The 16,151-nt window shown below is 51.8% G+C and overlaps 1 protein-coding gene across 1 annotated transcript; it reads left to right on the top strand.

The window, feature by feature from the left end:
- The first annotated feature begins 8,514 nt into the window (after window positions 1–8,514).
- Window positions 8,515–15,728, top strand: APOD (apolipoprotein D). Its single transcript, XM_027848853.1, has 5 exons — window positions 8,515–8,666; window positions 12,012–12,154; window positions 13,554–13,675; window positions 14,225–14,313; window positions 15,107–15,728. Exons 2-5 carry the CDS (start codon window positions 12,035–12,037, stop codon window positions 15,340–15,342), a joined length of 567 nt encoding a protein of 188 aa, XP_027704654.1. The 5' UTR covers window positions 8,515–8,666; window positions 12,012–12,034; the 3' UTR covers window positions 15,343–15,728.
- The last annotated feature ends 423 nt before the right edge of the window (window positions 15,729–16,151 follow it).

Here is a 16,151-nt window from a genome sequence, read left to right as displayed (position 1 = left end):
TAACTCAGTGCAAGGCCCCACATGAAGTTACTACAAATCATGAGAACTGTACAGATTTCTGGGTTGATTCAAAGTCTTAAAAGTGCTTCCTTGAGACAATACTGGGTATTCTTCCAAGTTATTCTCTAGGGACCTCAGAGACCAAGGGACTTGCCTATGGTCATACAGCTACTAAGATGCAGAAGCAACACTAGAACCTAGCTCTCCTGACTCTCCTCTGCCACCATTCCATCCACTTCAAGAGTATGGAATATTGTAAAGTCAGTCAGTAAACATTTATTAAGCCCCTACTATATGCCAGGCACTATTTTAAGGGCTAGGGATATAAAAAGAGGCACAAGACAGTCTCTGCCCACAAGGAGCTCACAGTCTAGTGGAGGAGACAACATGCAAGCAAATATATACAAAGCAAGCTATGGACAGGATAAATAGGAAATAACAGGTTTCTTATAGATAATGGAATTTTAGTTGAGACTTAAAGGAAGCCAGGGAGGTCAGTATTTGGAGAGAAGGAGGGAGAGCATTTCAGGCAGGGGGACAGCCAGAGAGAATGTCCAGAGCCAAGAGATGGAGGGTCTTGTTTGAGGAGCAGTCAGGAGGCCAGGGGCACTGGATCAAAGACTATGTGGGGGGTATAAGGTATAAAGAGACTGGAAAGGAAGGGGGACAGGTTATGCAGTATTTGATGATGGAGGTCAGAGGGAACCCCTGTAATTTATTGAGCATGAGAGCGACATAATCAGACCCACACCATAGGAAAATCACTTTAGTGGCTGAAAGATGGACTGGGATGGGGAGAGATCTGAGGCAGGCAGGACCCCTCACCCAGCAGCGATTGCAACACTCCAGCCATAAGGTGATGACAGTCTACACCAGGAAGGGGCAGGGTCAGAGGAGAGGAGGGGGCAATTGGAGAGATGGTGCAAAAGTGAAACTTACATGAAATCAAGAAGAGATAGTGGAGAGGTGAAACTGACAATATGCTGCAGAGGTGAAATCGACAAGAGATGGTTCACAGGTGAAATTGACAGGAGATGCTGCAGAGGTGAAATCAACAAGAAATGCTGCAGAGGTGAAATTGACAAGAAATGCTGCAGAGGTTAAATCAACAAGAGGTGTTGCACAGTTGAAATTGATAGGCTTTGACCATAGCTTGGACGTAGGGGTTGAGAGAGTGAATCCAGGAAGTCCTGGGTTGGGAGAGCCTAAGGGTCTGGGAAGGTAGGAGGAGGGGAGGGTTTAGAGGTAAAAGATAACGAATCCTGTTTTGGACATTTTGAGTTCAAGATGTCTACTGGACGTCCAGTTTGAGATGTCTGAAAGGCAGTTGTAGATGAAAGAATGAAGGTCGGCAGAGAGATTGGGGGCAAGATAGGTAGATTTGAGAACCATCAGCTCAGAGATGGTCATTAAATCCATGATGAGGTCACCTGGTGAAGGCATCTAGAGGGAGAAGAGAAGAGGGCCCAGGACAGACTCTGAGGGTCACCATGGTTAGTGGGTATGATCTGGAGGAGGATCCAGCAAAGAAGACAGAGAAGGAGCAGTCAGAGAGGGAGGAGGAGAAAGGAGAGGCGGGGTAGGGAGGAGGGGGGGGAGAGGGAGAGATATCCTGAAAACCAAGAGAGAAGAGAGTAACAAGGAGGAGACAGTGATCCACAGTTCAAAGATGGAGAATGAGAGCTGAGAAAAGGGTTGGGACAGCCCTGTGAGGCACTGGATAAGGGTCAGGGGATGTGCCCCCAGGAATCTGAGCATGGTCCCGTGCTGTGGAGCATTTGTATCAGTGTCTCTCCTGAAAGCAGAGATGGGCTGCTCCTCTATTTTTCTTAATATTTTATTTTCCCCCAATTACACACAAAAATAATTTTTAACATTTTTAAGTTTAGAGTTATCCCTCCCTACCCTCCACTCTCCCTGAGACTGTAAGCAATCTGATATAGGTTTTACATGTGCAATCATATAAAACATTTCCATATTAGTTGTTTTGTGCAAGAAAACTCAAATAAAAAAAACAAACAAGAAAGAAAGAAAGTGAAAATAGCCTGCTTGAGTCCATATTCAGACATCAGTTCTTTCTCTAGAGGTGGATATCTTTTTTCATCAAGAGTCCTTTGGGATTGTCTTGAATCACTGTATTGCTGAGAATAACTAAGTCATTCACAGTAGATCATCATACAATATTGCTGTTACCATGTACAATGTTCTCCTGGTTCTGTTCACTTCACTTTGCATCAGTTCGTGCAAGTCTTCCCAGGTATTTCTGAAATCATTTTGCTTGTCATTTCTTACAGCACAATAATATTCCATTATAATCATAAACCACAGCTTCTTCAGCCATTCTCCATTCGATGACCATCAATTTTCATTTCTTAGTTTCCACAAAAAGAGCTGCTATAAATATTTTTTGTACAAATAAGTCTTTTCTCCTTTTTTTTCGGTTTTTAGGCAATTGGGGTTAAGTGACTTGCCCAGGGTCACACAGCTAGTGAGTATCAAGTGTCTGAGGCCAGATTTGAACTCAGGTCCTCCTGACTTAAGGGCCAGTGCTCTAACCACTGCACCACCTAGCTGCCCCAGCCTTTCTCCTTTTTTTAAAGATGTCTTTGGGATACAGACCCAGTAGTTGTATTTCTGGATCAAAGGGCATGCACAGTTTTACAACTCTTTGGGCATAGTTCCAAATTGCTCTCCAGAATGGTTGTATCAGTTCACCACTCCACCACTAGTGAATTAGTGTCCCAGTTTTCCCACATCCCTCCAACATCCAACATTTTCCTTTTTTTGTCCTATTAGTCAGTCTGATAGGTATGAGTGGTACTTCAGAGTTGTTCTAATTTGCATTTCTTTAATCAATAGTGATTTGAAGCATTTTTATATGATTATAGGTAGCTTTAATTTCTTCCTCTGAAAACTACCTGTTCATATCCTTTGATCATTTATCAACTGGGGAATGACTTGCATTCTTATAAATTTTACTCAATTCTCTACATATTTGAGAAATGAAGTTTTTGTCAGAGGTACTTGCTGTAAAAAAAAAATGTTCCCAGCTTTCTTTCTAATTTTGGTTGCATTGGTTTTGTTCTTTCAAAACCTTTTTAATTTAGTGTAATCAAAATTATCCATTTTATATTTGTAATGCTCTATATTTCTTGTTTGGTCCTAAATTTCTCCCTTATCCATAAATCAGACTATTCTGTGCTCTCCTAATTTGCTTATGGTGTCACCCTCTATGTCTAAACCATGTACCCATTTGGACCTGAGCTGGGTATACAGAGTGAGATGTTGGGCTATACTTAGTTTCAGTCATATTGTTTTCTAGCGTTCCCAGTAGTTTTTGTCCAATAATGAGTTTTTGTCCCCAAAGCTCAGATCTTTGGGTTTATTGAACACTAAATTACCATATTCCTTTGCTACAATGTATTGGGTAGCTACTCTATTCCACTGATCCACCACTCCATTTCTTAGCTAGTACCAGATTGTTTTGATAATTACCGCTTCATAATACAGTTTGAGATCTGGTGGGTAGGCTACCTTCCTTCACATTTTTTTAGACTCCGTAGATGCTCTTGACCTTTTGTTCTTCCAGATGAATTTTGTTGTTTTTTCTAGCTCTATAAAATAATTTTTGGTAGTTTGGTTGGTATGGCACTGAGAAAATAGATTAATTTAGGTAGAATTGTCATTTTAATTATATTGGCTTGGCCTACTCATGCCTGCTCATCAAATTTGCAGGTGACAGTGACGTGGGAAGGGTAAGTACAAAGTGGATGACAGAATCAGGATTCAAAAAGATCTTGACTGGATAGAAAATTGGGCCAAATCTAGTAAGATTAAAATTGGTAGGAGTAAATGGGAAGTCTCACCCCAGGTTCAAAAGAACCAACCTTACAAGCACAAGATGGAGGAGGTGTGGTTGGCTGGCAATTCATCTGAAAAAGATCTGAGAGTTTTAATGGACCATAAGCTCTGTAGGAGTCAGCTGTGTGATGTGGCTAATTCAATTTGGGACTGCATTAAAAGAAGCATCACTTCCAGAAATAATCTGTTATGTCATCTCAACCAGGCCTTTACTGTAGGGGGCAATCTTTCCCCTCCTCCCCAAGTGATTGTCTCTCGCATTCCACGTAGCTGCTATTGCCAACCTTCTCTTCTGGCCTCAAGCCTCCCACACTTGCCTGACTCTTCCTCCACCTTTGCCCCTCTCATATAATCAACTGTGAGTCAATGCCCACTCACTTCGCCTCCATCCTTGAGGTCCTCACCACCTTGGGCCTGGCCTGTCAAAATGGCGGCCTCAGCAGGCCACTCCAGCCTCCAGTCTCTCTCTCTCCAGCCCATCTCCCCCCAGCTGCCACACTGACATTCCTAAGGCACAGATCTGACCATGTCACTCCCCCCTCGTGAATTCAGTGGCTCCCTGTTGCTTCTGGCGTGGCATTTAAAGCCCCCCGCCCCCTGGCTCCTACCTACCAGGAGCTCTCTGGGTGAGGAAGAGGACCACTCTTCATGGACCACCACTCTCAGCACGCCCTTCTAGGCTGTGAGCAGGCACAGAATGAATGCTTGTGGCTGATTCACTGACTGGCCTCTAGAGCAGGGGAGTTGGGGTGTGCTGGTGTTTAACAAGTTGCTCTGCATTACCCACATCTTCTTCAATACTTGAAGTCTACACAATCAACAAAACAGGACATCAGACTCTGATTTACAGAGTTTGCCAACTTCTGAGGTGGAAATGCTCCCACTGAACATTTAATCAACGGCTCTCCCAAACTCCCAAAAGCTGACCCCCACAGGCAGCCTCCAGAGAGGCCCACTACCCCCTGGGCAGCTCCTTCCACTTTTGGACCACCCTTGCTGTTAAGGATTTGGGAGGATCCCCCCAAGGAGGAAAGAAAGGGAAAATATGGCATAGTGAAGGACTTCTGCACCAAAGGGGACTCTGAGCAGGGCCTTTACTAGTTAGCCATACCCATTCATCAGAACTGTACTGGCAGACACCCAAACCAGGTAGGGATGGCTGAGGAAATTGCTGGAAAGGCCTTCAGCCTGTCTGCACAACAGGTGACAGAGGCTCCAACGTCCCAGAACAGGGCGGCTGCAGCCCGTTCTGTCGGTCATGCTTCAGCCTCATTATTGCCTGGAGCCTGGGAGGCTGCTCAGGAGGAGCTGAGCCAGGCCAAGCCCATCCCCCTCCATCCTCTGCCACTTCACCAGGCTGCTTTCTTCAGTCAGTCAACATTTATTAGGGTCAGATCAAGTCAATTCAGATCAGTTCGACTCTATCAGCACTGATTTAGCACCTCCTGTATGCCAGGCCCTGTTCTAGGAATACAAGGAAAAAGGCGAGACACACCCAGGCAGGATGTCCAGAACTGGCTTTCTACTGGGGACAGAGGTGGGAGGGACAACACATCCATGTAATCAGTCCTAAGCACCAGGAGGTCATTACAAGAGGGAGGAATGGGGGGGGTGGGAGCTTGAGCCTGGACACTGGATCTCCCGGTGAAGAGCCCCACCTGAATCTCCAGTGACCCTGCTTGGACTCCAGATGCCTCTTCTCAGCCTCCTCCCTCCCCTCCCACCCCACCTATCATCCTGCCCTTTCCAGAATCACCAGAGCTCAGGAAGGTCCCTCACGGTCCAACTCCACTAGGAACAAAATCCCACCAACAACTGGTGCTTGGAACAATTCCAAAAGACCAGTGATGGGAAATGACGACCACACAGCCAGAGAAAAGGCCAGGGTCTGAATGCAGATCGAAGCAGACCGTTTTTACTTTTTTGTTGTTTTTTGTTTTCTTGTGGCTTTCCCCTTTTGTTCTGATGCTTCTTTCACAACATGACTAATGTGGAAATATGCTTAATATGATTGTACATGTGTAATCTCTAAAAGATTGGGGAGGGAGAAAAATTTGGAACTCAAAATTTTATAAAAATAAATGTTGAAAACTATCTTTACATGTAATTGGAAAAAATAAAATGCTATTAAGAAAAAAGATTTTAAAACTAAATCTGTGGATGTAAGCTATATCCAGATTATCTTAAAAAAAAAAACCCAACCCAATTGGCATGTGAAGACCTGTGGTGAGGGAGCCCACCCCTGGGGAGGCACTTGCTCTGCTGTAGCACCTGTAGAAGGGACCTCCCCTTTGCCACCAATGGCACCGGCTCTACCCTCGAGGGCTCGCAGGGAAATGTACTTCATCTTCTACCAGGCCGCCCTCGAGATGCTGGGAAACAGCTGTCACCATGTCACTCAACCAAGAAGCATTTGTGAAGCACCTACTATGTGTCTGCCGCCCCAGCGGAAGCCCTGAGTCTGCAGTCTTCTCTTTGTCCCCCCCAGGGTTTTTCTTATGCAGCCAAGCTTCTCCAGGTCCTTCAACCAAGCCCCCTCCCCTGCAGTCACAGGATGTTACAGCTACAAAGCACCTCCCTCCAATTATTTTGTCTGTTGTACAGATAAAGAAACTGAGGCCCAGAGAGGGGAAAGAACTTGCTCAACAGCACACGGCAGGTTTGTTGTCAGAGCCATGGCTTCAACCCAGGCGATGATGATGATGATGATGACGATGATGATGATGACGACAGCTAATGTATATGTATATTTACATGGAGAAAGAGACAGAGAGAAAAGGAAGGAGGGAGGGATGGAGAGAGAGTTAGAGAGACAAACAGACAGAGAAAGAGATACAGAGAGAGAGACAGAGGGAGACAGAGAGATAGAGAGAGACAGAGACAGAGAGAGACAGAGACAGAGAGAGACAGAGACAGAGACAGAGAAAGAGATATATATATGGAGAGAGAGAAGGAGAGAGAGAGAAGGAGAGAGAGAGTTAGAGAGACAAACAGATAGAGAAAGAGATACAGAGAGAGACAGACAAAGAGAGACAGAGAGAGGGAGACAGAGACAGATAGAGACAGAGAGAGAAAGATATATATATATATATATATATATATATATATCTAGAGAGAGAGAGAGAGAGAGAGAGAGAGAGAAGGAGAGAGAGATCTTTCGGGTCCACAAAGCATTTTACAAATATTGTCTTATTTAGTCCTCACAAAAGTTTGTGAGGTAGAGGATATTATTATCCCCATTTCACAGATGAGTAAACTGAGGCAGTCAGAGGTAAAGTCACTTGCCTAGGGTCACACAGGTAGGAAGTGTTTGAGACTAAATTTGAACTCAGGTCTTTGGAACTCCCAGTCTGCCATCCTGGTTCCTAAGGCCCCCAGCAGTTTCTTATGTCAGTGCTCTTTCCACAGGAACTCCAGGCCCTCCTCCACACTGGTTGCCCTCCTCTGGACGCTCTTCAGCTCCTCATGTCCTTCCCAGAGGGTGGTGCTCAGACTGATGGAGATCCTCTTGCTGTGACCCGGCCAGAGCAGGGAGTGGAAGGACTGGCACCAGCCTAGGCCTGGACACTCAGCTGTGTCACTAAATGCAGCCCAGACGGTCGCAGGCCACGTCCCACTCCAGACTCCTACTGCGCTTGCTGTCCACTGAAACAGTCAGATTGTTTTCAGATGAGCTGCTACCTCGTCTGGTCCTGGGAGTTCTGTGCGGGAGCAGGAAAGCCTAGTGGATACTGTCCTGTTCTCAGAGGCAGAAAGCCCTCAGTTGGAAAGTTGTCTCTGATAACAGTTACTAGGCCCTCTCAGCCTCAGTTTCTCCATCTGTAAAATGGTGGTTACGATAGCTGTATTAGGCTGGTTAAGGTAAACGTGGGAAAATGGACAGAAAGCGCTTAGCAAGTCTTGATCCGCAGTTTAGGCGTCTCCATTTGCTGTCATCTTCATAGATTCAGCTCATCCTTCCACATCCTGGGCAACTCCCTCTTCCCCGGGGTTAGCCAGCCCTCCCAATCGTGTGCCCCTCCCGGCCAGCTCTGGTAAGTACATCGTCTGGGTCTTTAGCCGCATGGTTGATTCAATGGTAAGCGGTGTAAGGTCAAAGACAGATCCCTGCGGTCCTTGGTGATGATTAATTATTAATTATTCGATCCATTCCAAAATCCACCTAACTGGGCTCTCCCCATCCAGCCACCTCCTGCACAAACCCCTCAGAGCAAGAGGGACATGGAGAGGAAGTGGCTTGACTTTTTTCAGGGTCACGTAGGAAAGTCCCCTTTGCAGACTCAAGTTTTTGTCTACACAGCACGCATCGGCATCATCTCTTCACTGTCCCATGACCCATTCCTAGTTCTTTGAATAAGGGTCTTATTCCTGTTCTTAGACATAGAGCACAAGTGAAAAACAAATACCAGGTGTCTGAAAACAATGAAGTCATCTTACATCACACTGCGGAGATTTGGAGTTTGGCCCGAGGCCTCATCTTGTGAGAATGAAATGGGAGGGCCTGTGGCCAGATGGGAAGGCTTTGAGTTGGCAGCCCATGAGCTCGAGGGACCCACAGAACAGTCCTTTGTCTTCCCTCCGGGAAACAGCTGTGAGAAAGAATGAGAAGGGAGGGAGGCCTAGAAAAAAGCCCCTGTTCTCGGGTCACCCACAGATCTGAACGGGAGGTGCGAGAGGACCTGGGATGGGGGCAGTATCTGTCAGAGCTTATAAAAGACCAGAGCAGAGCCCGCCCTGGGAACAGCTTCTCCACACTGAGCACTTGGCCAGCGCCCTCCAGAACCAGCCTGCGGACCACAGCAAAGGTATGCCTTTGTCAGTATGACTGAAAAGCAGGGCAGTAGGAGAAACTGAGGCGCTCCTCCTGCAGGACTGTTTGGCCTCCCTCTCCTTTCCCAGGAGACTGTCACCAGCCATAGTTCTGTCCCCAGGCACAGGGATCCCAGTCCTGGCTGGACTGTTGTGGTCATCCGAACCCCAATTATGACGAGGACGAGAAGCAGAGCGTGGGGAGAAAAACTGTCGATCCGTGAGGACGTTGGGGGTCTTTGCTGCCTATGATACAGAGGCAGTGCCATGCAGTCAAAAGAGCCCTGGCTCACAAGCCAGGGATCCAGGTTCAAATCCAACCTCTGACATTTATTACCTGAGCACGTCAGTCAGTCAGTCAGTGGATAAGAATTTATCAAGTACTTACTGTGCGCCAGGCGCCGTGCTAAGTGCTAGGGATACAGAAAGAAGCCAAAGACAGCCCCTGCCCCCAGGAGCTCACAGTCCAAAGGCAGGAGGAAACAGGCAATGATTGTGTACAGACAGGATAAGCAACAGCCACCGAAAGGAAGGCACTGAAATGAAGGGGACTGGAAAGGCTCCCCGCAGGAGCGGGGGCTGTAGCTGGGAACTGAAGGAAACCAAGGCTGGGCCCTGGGGAGGTGAGGAGGGAGTGCATTCCGGCATGGAAGCCAGCAGAGGAAATGTGGGGAGCCAAGGCGGAGCTTCTGGTTCGGGGAAGGGCCCGGAGGTCAGGATCACTGGGCCGACAGACGCTGCGGGTTGGGGGAAGAGATGCCACAGCCTATGGCATGGGGGGGAAGAACTTTAAAAGCCACCTGGAGGATCTTCCATTTGATCCTGGGGTAACAGGGAGCCCTTGGAGTTTATGGAGCAGAGGAGTAACATGGTCAGAAGTGGCCGTCAGGAAGATCCCTTTGGTGGCTGAATGGAGAAGGGTTGGTGTGAGGAGGGCTGTGGGCAGGCAGACCCCCCCACAGGGGTGTGAGAGCGAGGATCTGCAGCAGGATCGGGGCAGGCTCAGAGGAGAGGAGGGGTGCATTGCGGGGGAAACCCCAGGGCTTGGGCGGCAGCTTGGATATGGGGAGGCAGCGGCCGAGAGATTGGCCGTCCAAGAGGGCTGCTGCGTCGGGAGCCTGGGGACCGGGAGGAGAGGAGCAGGGAGCTGGGGCGTGGAATGCTGTCTGCAGGGCAGTGGGTTTGAGATGTCGGAGAGGCGGTTGGAGATGTGAGTCTGGACGTGTAGGAAGAGAAGCAGACTGGGGAGTCATTGGGTGCTTCCTTTCCTTTCCCTCTTCTTAACAGTCTAAAACCCCGGCTTCTGAGCTCAGCGTTCCACAGAAAGGGTTCTCTCCAAAGTGACCGTGATCTGTTGGCAGCTAAGTGGTGCCACAGTGCACACAGTGAACCTGAGTTCAGATCCAGCCTCAGACACTTCCTAGCTGTGTGACCCTGGGCTAGTCACTTCACCCTGTTTGCCTCAGTTTCCTCACCTGTAAAATGAGCTGGAGAAGGAAATGGCCAACCGCTCTGGCATCTCTGCCTAGAAAACCCCAAATGGGGTCACTGAGAGTCACAAAGGCTGAACAACAGGGTAGAGATGATAATTAAATCCATAGGAGCGGATGACATCACCAAGCGAAGCACTAAAGAGAGGAGAAGGCCCAGGGCAGTCCCAAGGGACAGCAGGTGTGACCTGGATGCAGACTCGGCAGAGGAGAGGAGAAGGGTCGGACAGGCAGGAGGAGAACCGGGAGGGGGGTCCTGAGTGACCACCCGTGTCCAAGGCCTCAGAGAGGTCAGGAAGGAAGAGGCTGCTGGCACGCAGCTAAGAGCGTGCGTGTGTCTCTGGAGAGAGCAGTTTGGGTGGAAGGAGGACGTCGAGAGCCGGGCTGAGACAGTTCAGAAGAGGAGGGCAGGGAAGGAAGCAGAGATCGGGGCCGACCTCAGAGATTTCAGCCACCAGCGCAGGGACAGGAGAGGCCGAAGGCCAGCAGGACCAAAGGACGGGGGAGACAGGAACGAGGTCATGGGCAGCAGGGAAGGAGCCAGCAGATAAGCCTCTGCTCCCTGAGCCTTGCAGCCTGGGACCCACTCTAGTGAAATCCCTGTGGGCCTCCTCGACACTGCCAACCCTCGTCCCACCAGGCTCTGAGAGCCGGTGAGCATCACCTTGCCCCTCCCTGGGCATGCTCGGCATGTCACGGGGGGGGGGCCCTCAGGAGGAAGGCATTTACCTTGAGGGAGCTGTGAGGCTGGGGAAGGCAGCGTCTCCAGATGACGGAGCCTCCCTCTCCATCAGGAGGCACGCCCGTGTCAACGGTGCCAGAGAGCCGGCTTGGTAGAGACGGGTTTGCTCGTTGTCCCCCCTCCCCGGGGGCTCCGTCAGGGCTGGGGCTGTCTTTTGTTTCTTTTTGTACACCTAGTACCCGGCATACAGCAGGCACTTAATAAATGTTGACTGTTTAAAGAGGGACAGAGCAGCCAGAGCTTGCAAGGACCCCCTACCTCCACCCCAGCCCCAGAGCTGTACTCTGCTCCGTACCAAAACAAATGACCTGTGGCTGGGGACACAGGGGCAGTCCTCTATCCGGCGACCTCAGGAGCACTGGGTTCTGTTCTGGGCCTTGCCAGTTTGGGTGAATGCCGATGGGCTAGGGAGTGTCCAGAGGAGGGTGCCCGGGATGGGGCACCCATGACCTCGGGGCCTCATTCGAAGCACCTGGCATGTTCAGCCTGGAGGAGACATGGGGGCCGGTGCTGTGAAGACACTGACCGTGGCCAGGGACACTGCAGGAGACGCGGTCTGCTTGCAGATCTGATTATGGCCATTTTGCAGATAAGAACCCTGAGGCTCAGAATGACCTCACAGCTAGGCAGTATCAGAGGTGCTATTTGAACCCAGGCCTCTCCTGACCACAGGTCCGGCACCTCCCCCCCCAATTTGGCCAGACCGCCTCTGGTTGAGTTGATGATTCCACAGCAGTATCCAGTGTGGGAGGTTCATAGATGTGGGGAACCTAGCAGGGTCTTTGGAGATTATCTGGCCATCCATAGGTTCTTCTCTGATGACACCTGCATCCCCACGAGACTCTCACCATGATCAAAGCATCTCCCAGTCCCAGAAAGCGCCCTCAGTCTCGGTCACCTGTTTACAAGGCCAACGCTAACTCTGGGACCTTGCTGGTAGATAGGGGAGTCGAAGGCATCTGGCTGTTGAGCAGGGTGGGAGACAGGCAGGCAGCGGGCTAAGGGGGTTGTGTTTCTGTCCCTCCTCTGTCCTCCCAAGGCCTCTGTTTCTCCCCTTACCTCCACTCCTTAGCAGGTGCAAACTGGCTGACTGTGCGCTTTCTCCTCAGCCCTGGGACAACAGTGAACCAGGATGGTGACGCTGCTGATTCTCTCCATCCTTGTGGGCCTCTCCAGCGTGGCTGATGGCCAAGGGGTCCATCTGGGGTGGTGTCCTCAGCCCCCTGTCCAGGAGAACTTTGATACCCATAAGGTAGGAGTCCCTGTGGCCCAGCAGACCTCACTCCTTTGTGAAGCAAGCTACCAGGAAAGAAGGTGATCCTTCCTGCCTCAAATCCAGGGTGCAAGGATTGGATACGGAGGCAAGATGAGGTCACCAGAACCTGGTCTCCCCCCCCCTCCGCTTAGGGGAATCTGTGGCTTCCCAAGGCTGGGAGCTGTGCTGCCCTTCACGGACACACGACTCAGTCCCTCCCTGTCTTCTCGTCCCAAAGAGCTCCTGCCTGGCCCGCCCACGAGCGAGCGCCCTGCAGGAGCCTTCCCTGGGGGCTTTCTCCTTTTCCCAGCTGTCTACCCATTGTCTCTCCCCCACCCCCACCGCCCGCTTCTTCCCATCAGCACTTACATTACCCTTTGTACCCAAGGATTTCAGATCCTCATAGAAAAGGTTATAGAAACCTCCTTAAAAATGGCATTTCCTTCAAATAGGCTCCTATTCTACAGACAGAGAAACAGAGCCCAGAAAAATTCAATCTAAGACAGGGAGGGCATATGGAACTGGAGCCAACCCCCCTGCCAGTCCATTTCCAGCTGCTGGGAGAATCCTGCTTCCTCAGGCTCAGATGGGGCATGTGCCCACCGGCACAGGGCAAACAATAAATGGAGCCCAGTTCTGAGCCCATGATCACGGAGTCAGTTTGAGCATGAGCTTCCAACCTCTCTATCTGGTGACAAATTCACTCCAATGCTCCACATTTAAATATTCCCAAATCTCAGAGCTGGAAGGGGACTCCCAGCCCGCCAGCCAAAACCCTGCTGTGGTAAGAATCGAGCGAGGCATTCCGATGACATGCAGCGGCTTGACGGAGCTGACTCTGGTGGACGAATAAGATGTTCAATGCGCTTGCATCTCAAGCAACTTCTGGGCCTTCGGGCCCGCTGCATTTGGACTCCTGATTCAGGCATCAGAAAAATGGAGAGTTGAGACTAATTGACCACGGACGTCCTGGCGCTAAATGGCCGACTATTTATTATGACCGTCTCAATTTTCACCAGGAGACTAAGGCCTCCTTGCCCCCACCTGGGGGCAGCACACTTAATTAAATGTACAAATCCCATGTTCTTGGAAGAGAGATCACCGTTCAAGGCTGGCTCTGAAGCCTCCAAACCACAAAGCGATAGCAAGAGCCACCCAGACACACGCATTTCCCACAGCCCAGCCACTGACCCAAAGCATCTCCCAGTCCCTCCCTGTCCACGACGCTCCAGGGACAAAGGGAACTGACCAATAATCCATCCGGTCGTCCCTCCACATCCCTCCTTTTTTCTCTTCTGCGAGCTCTGGCCTCATCCCTTCTGGGACTGCCTTAGAGGGTCCCGATTTGCTAAGCACCAATGCCCCCACACCAACCCCGCCGATTTCGCCCCTCCAGTATCTCGGAAGGTGGTACGAGATCGAAAAGATTGCTGTCAGTTTTGAGAAGGGAAGCTGTATCCAGGCCAATTATTCCTTGAAAGAAAACGGGAAGATCAAAGTGCTCAACCAGGAGATTCGGTAAGTGGCCCCCCGCCGTCCTGGGGCCGCCTCGCCGGTCCGGGTCCAGCACTCACCTGTGAGCTACTCTTCCCAGCCTCCCCCCCAGGGAGCCCGGGCACCCACCACCCAGGCGGGCGGGGCTCGGTGGCATGTTAGCCTGGAAAAGGCCACTGGGTCCATGGCTGGTTGTGACTGAACTCTGGGGGCTCAGACCAAGGGACTTCTATTTATTTTATCGGGCCCTTGCTCTGAGGGACCCAGGACAATCCACTGAGGCTATCCCACATTTGTTAAGCACCTGCTGGGTACCAAGAGCCTCGCTGAGGGACAGGCTTTGGTGTGGGCCATCTCCACCACCTCCCGCTTTGGGGAATGGGGCGAGGCCATCCAGGAAGGGCAGAAGCAGCTGGCTTGGAGGAGGCTGGGCCGGGGTTGGGAGCTCCGTTGGCTCCTGCTAGGAGTGGGCTGGGAAGCGGGGCAGGAAGCCTCCTCTGCAGAGCAGGAAGGAGAGGAGGAGGGGGGAGCAGGGAGGGATGTGGCCTCCTAAGAACCTCCGGCCCCTTGCAGACCTGACGGGAGCGTGAACCAAGTGGAGGGGGAGGCCAGCCAGGCCAACCTCACGGAGCCGGCCAAACTGGGAGTCAAGTTCTTCTGGTGTGAGTAGAGGGGCCCGAGAAGGAGGCAGGGAGTGAAGGGGCACTGACTTAGTGTTCAGCGGATGCTGCCCATTCCCCCAGGGCCACTGGGGCAGCCTACACCTCCAGGCTAGGCCGTGGAGTTTGGAGGATAGCCAGCTGCTGACCTCCACTCTGCCATCTCCTCCCCAGCCTCCAGTGGGCCTGTGAGCAGGGACCCTGGGAGGGAGGAGCAGGGACGGTCCGGCAAGGCCTGACCCAGATGTCTTGCCTCTGAAGTAGGAAGCCGCTGTGGACGAGGTTTTGGGGGGACGGGGGTTCCGGTCACAGAGGCAGCATTCACCCAACAGGGCCTGGCCTCCCCCCTCCCCTCCCCTCAGCCCCCTCCGACTGTCCCACTCCTGAATGACTCACTCTTATTATTCACGGACCCAGCTTTTATTTTTACAAGCAGACAAAGGCTGCTTTTGGTGGGCTGGAAGCCCACACCTTGAAGACTTTTTATTGGATTCAGCTCTTTGTTCTGGGGAAGCGGAGCCTGGGTTTGGCCTGTCATCCTAAGAAATGGGCATCTGGGCTGGGGCTGCTGGGCAGGGGGCCTGGCTGCCCTGGGAACTTGGCCTTGGGAAGCTGGGGAGGGGGGCTCTACGGGAGCAAAGTCTGACCTTGGGTAGCTTCTGAGGCCTTCCCCGGGGGCAGAGGGTAGAGATGCCAAGCCCGCTTCAGCCACATTAGCGACGCCCCAGGGTGGGGGGGGGGGGGGGCTCGACTAGGACCAGTCCTCACACTCTCAACACCCTGCTTGGTCTTACAGTGATGCCCACCGCTCCCTACTGGGTCCTGGCCACAGATTACGAGAACTACGCCCTCGTGTATTCCTGCACCACCTTCATCTGGCTCTTCCATGTGGACTATGCCTGGATCCTAGCAAGGCGCCCACACCTCCCACAGGCTGTGGTGGGCCAGCTGAAGGGCATTCTCACTGCCAACGGGATCGACATTGAGAAGATGGTGCCCACTGACCAGATGAACTGCCCCGAGTTCCTCTAGCAGAAAGCCTGCCACGCACAGCCTGCACCCACCTCTCGCTTTGCCCCGAGTAGAGAAAACAGCAACATGAAAGATGGTGCCTGGATCCCCACTGGCTGGCGAGGCAGGCCCTCCTTGGGCAGAGGCAGCAGGGAGGGGGGAGGGGGAGTTGGCGTAGGAGCCTGGCTCCGCCTCACCTGGCTAGTCAGTCCTGGCCACCCTGGCTGACCACCAGCCCACATCACTAACCTCCCCCAGCACATACACACCAAATCAGCTCCAACCACAGTCGAGACCGGCCTCGCTGATCTGCCCAGGCCTGCTCTCACAGCCTCCCTAATGACGACGGTTGAGCAGCCCTCGTGCTTAGCAAGGCTTCACAATAAAGAGTCCAGGTTCAGCCTTAACCTGCCTGATGCCTGCGGTGTCTCCTGAGGGAAGCGTGTTGTCTGTGGCTAGTCCTGCACAGACCTTGGCACCCTGGTGCTCAGGGGAGTCAGTCTCGACACGAGAAGTCAGGAGGCCCAGTAGACAGAGAGCAAGATGGCAGAGTCAGGGAGACCCGGCTTGAAACCCCGCTTCGGGAGGGCGTCCCTCCCTCCTGGGGGCTGCAGCCTCCTGATCTGTAAAATGGGCACACTCATTCCTGTCACGCTTGCCCCCTCCCAGCAGTGCCCCGAGGCCGCTGGGGGGCTCCCGGGGTCAACCTCTCTGCACACACAACATGCTTCTTCCACAATGGAGGAGTTTTCCTTCGCTTGCTCCCAAGTCCCTGCTCTCAGGGACCCAGGCTCACCCTGGACTCCTCTGCCGTCCCCTCCCTCGGGCCC

This window comes from Vombatus ursinus, unplaced genomic scaffold, assembly GCF_900497805.2.
Source record: "Vombatus ursinus unplaced genomic scaffold, bare-nosed wombat genome assembly UNPS02006874.1, whole genome shotgun sequence".
NCBI lineage: Eukaryota > Metazoa > Chordata > Mammalia > Diprotodontia > Vombatidae > Vombatus > Vombatus ursinus.
Note: the sequence above shows the minus strand (reverse complement) of the source record. Positions and strands in the feature narration are given on the sequence as shown.

What these genes read in the sequence shown, in the direction of transcription:
- APOD (XM_027848853.1), top strand. Translation starts at nt 12,035, where the DNA reads ATGGTGACGCTGCTGATTCTCTCCATCCTTGTGGGCCTCTCCAGCGTG. An exon ending in AGAACTTTGATACCCATAAG is followed by an intron (nt 12,155 to 13,553) that starts GTAGGAGTCCCT and finishes TCGCCCCTCCAG; the next exon opens with TATCTCGGAAGGTGGTACGA. An exon ending in GTGCTCAACCAGGAGATTCG is followed by an intron (nt 13,676 to 14,224) that starts GTAAGTGGCCCC and finishes GGCCCCTTGCAG; the next exon opens with ACCTGACGGGAGCGTGAACC.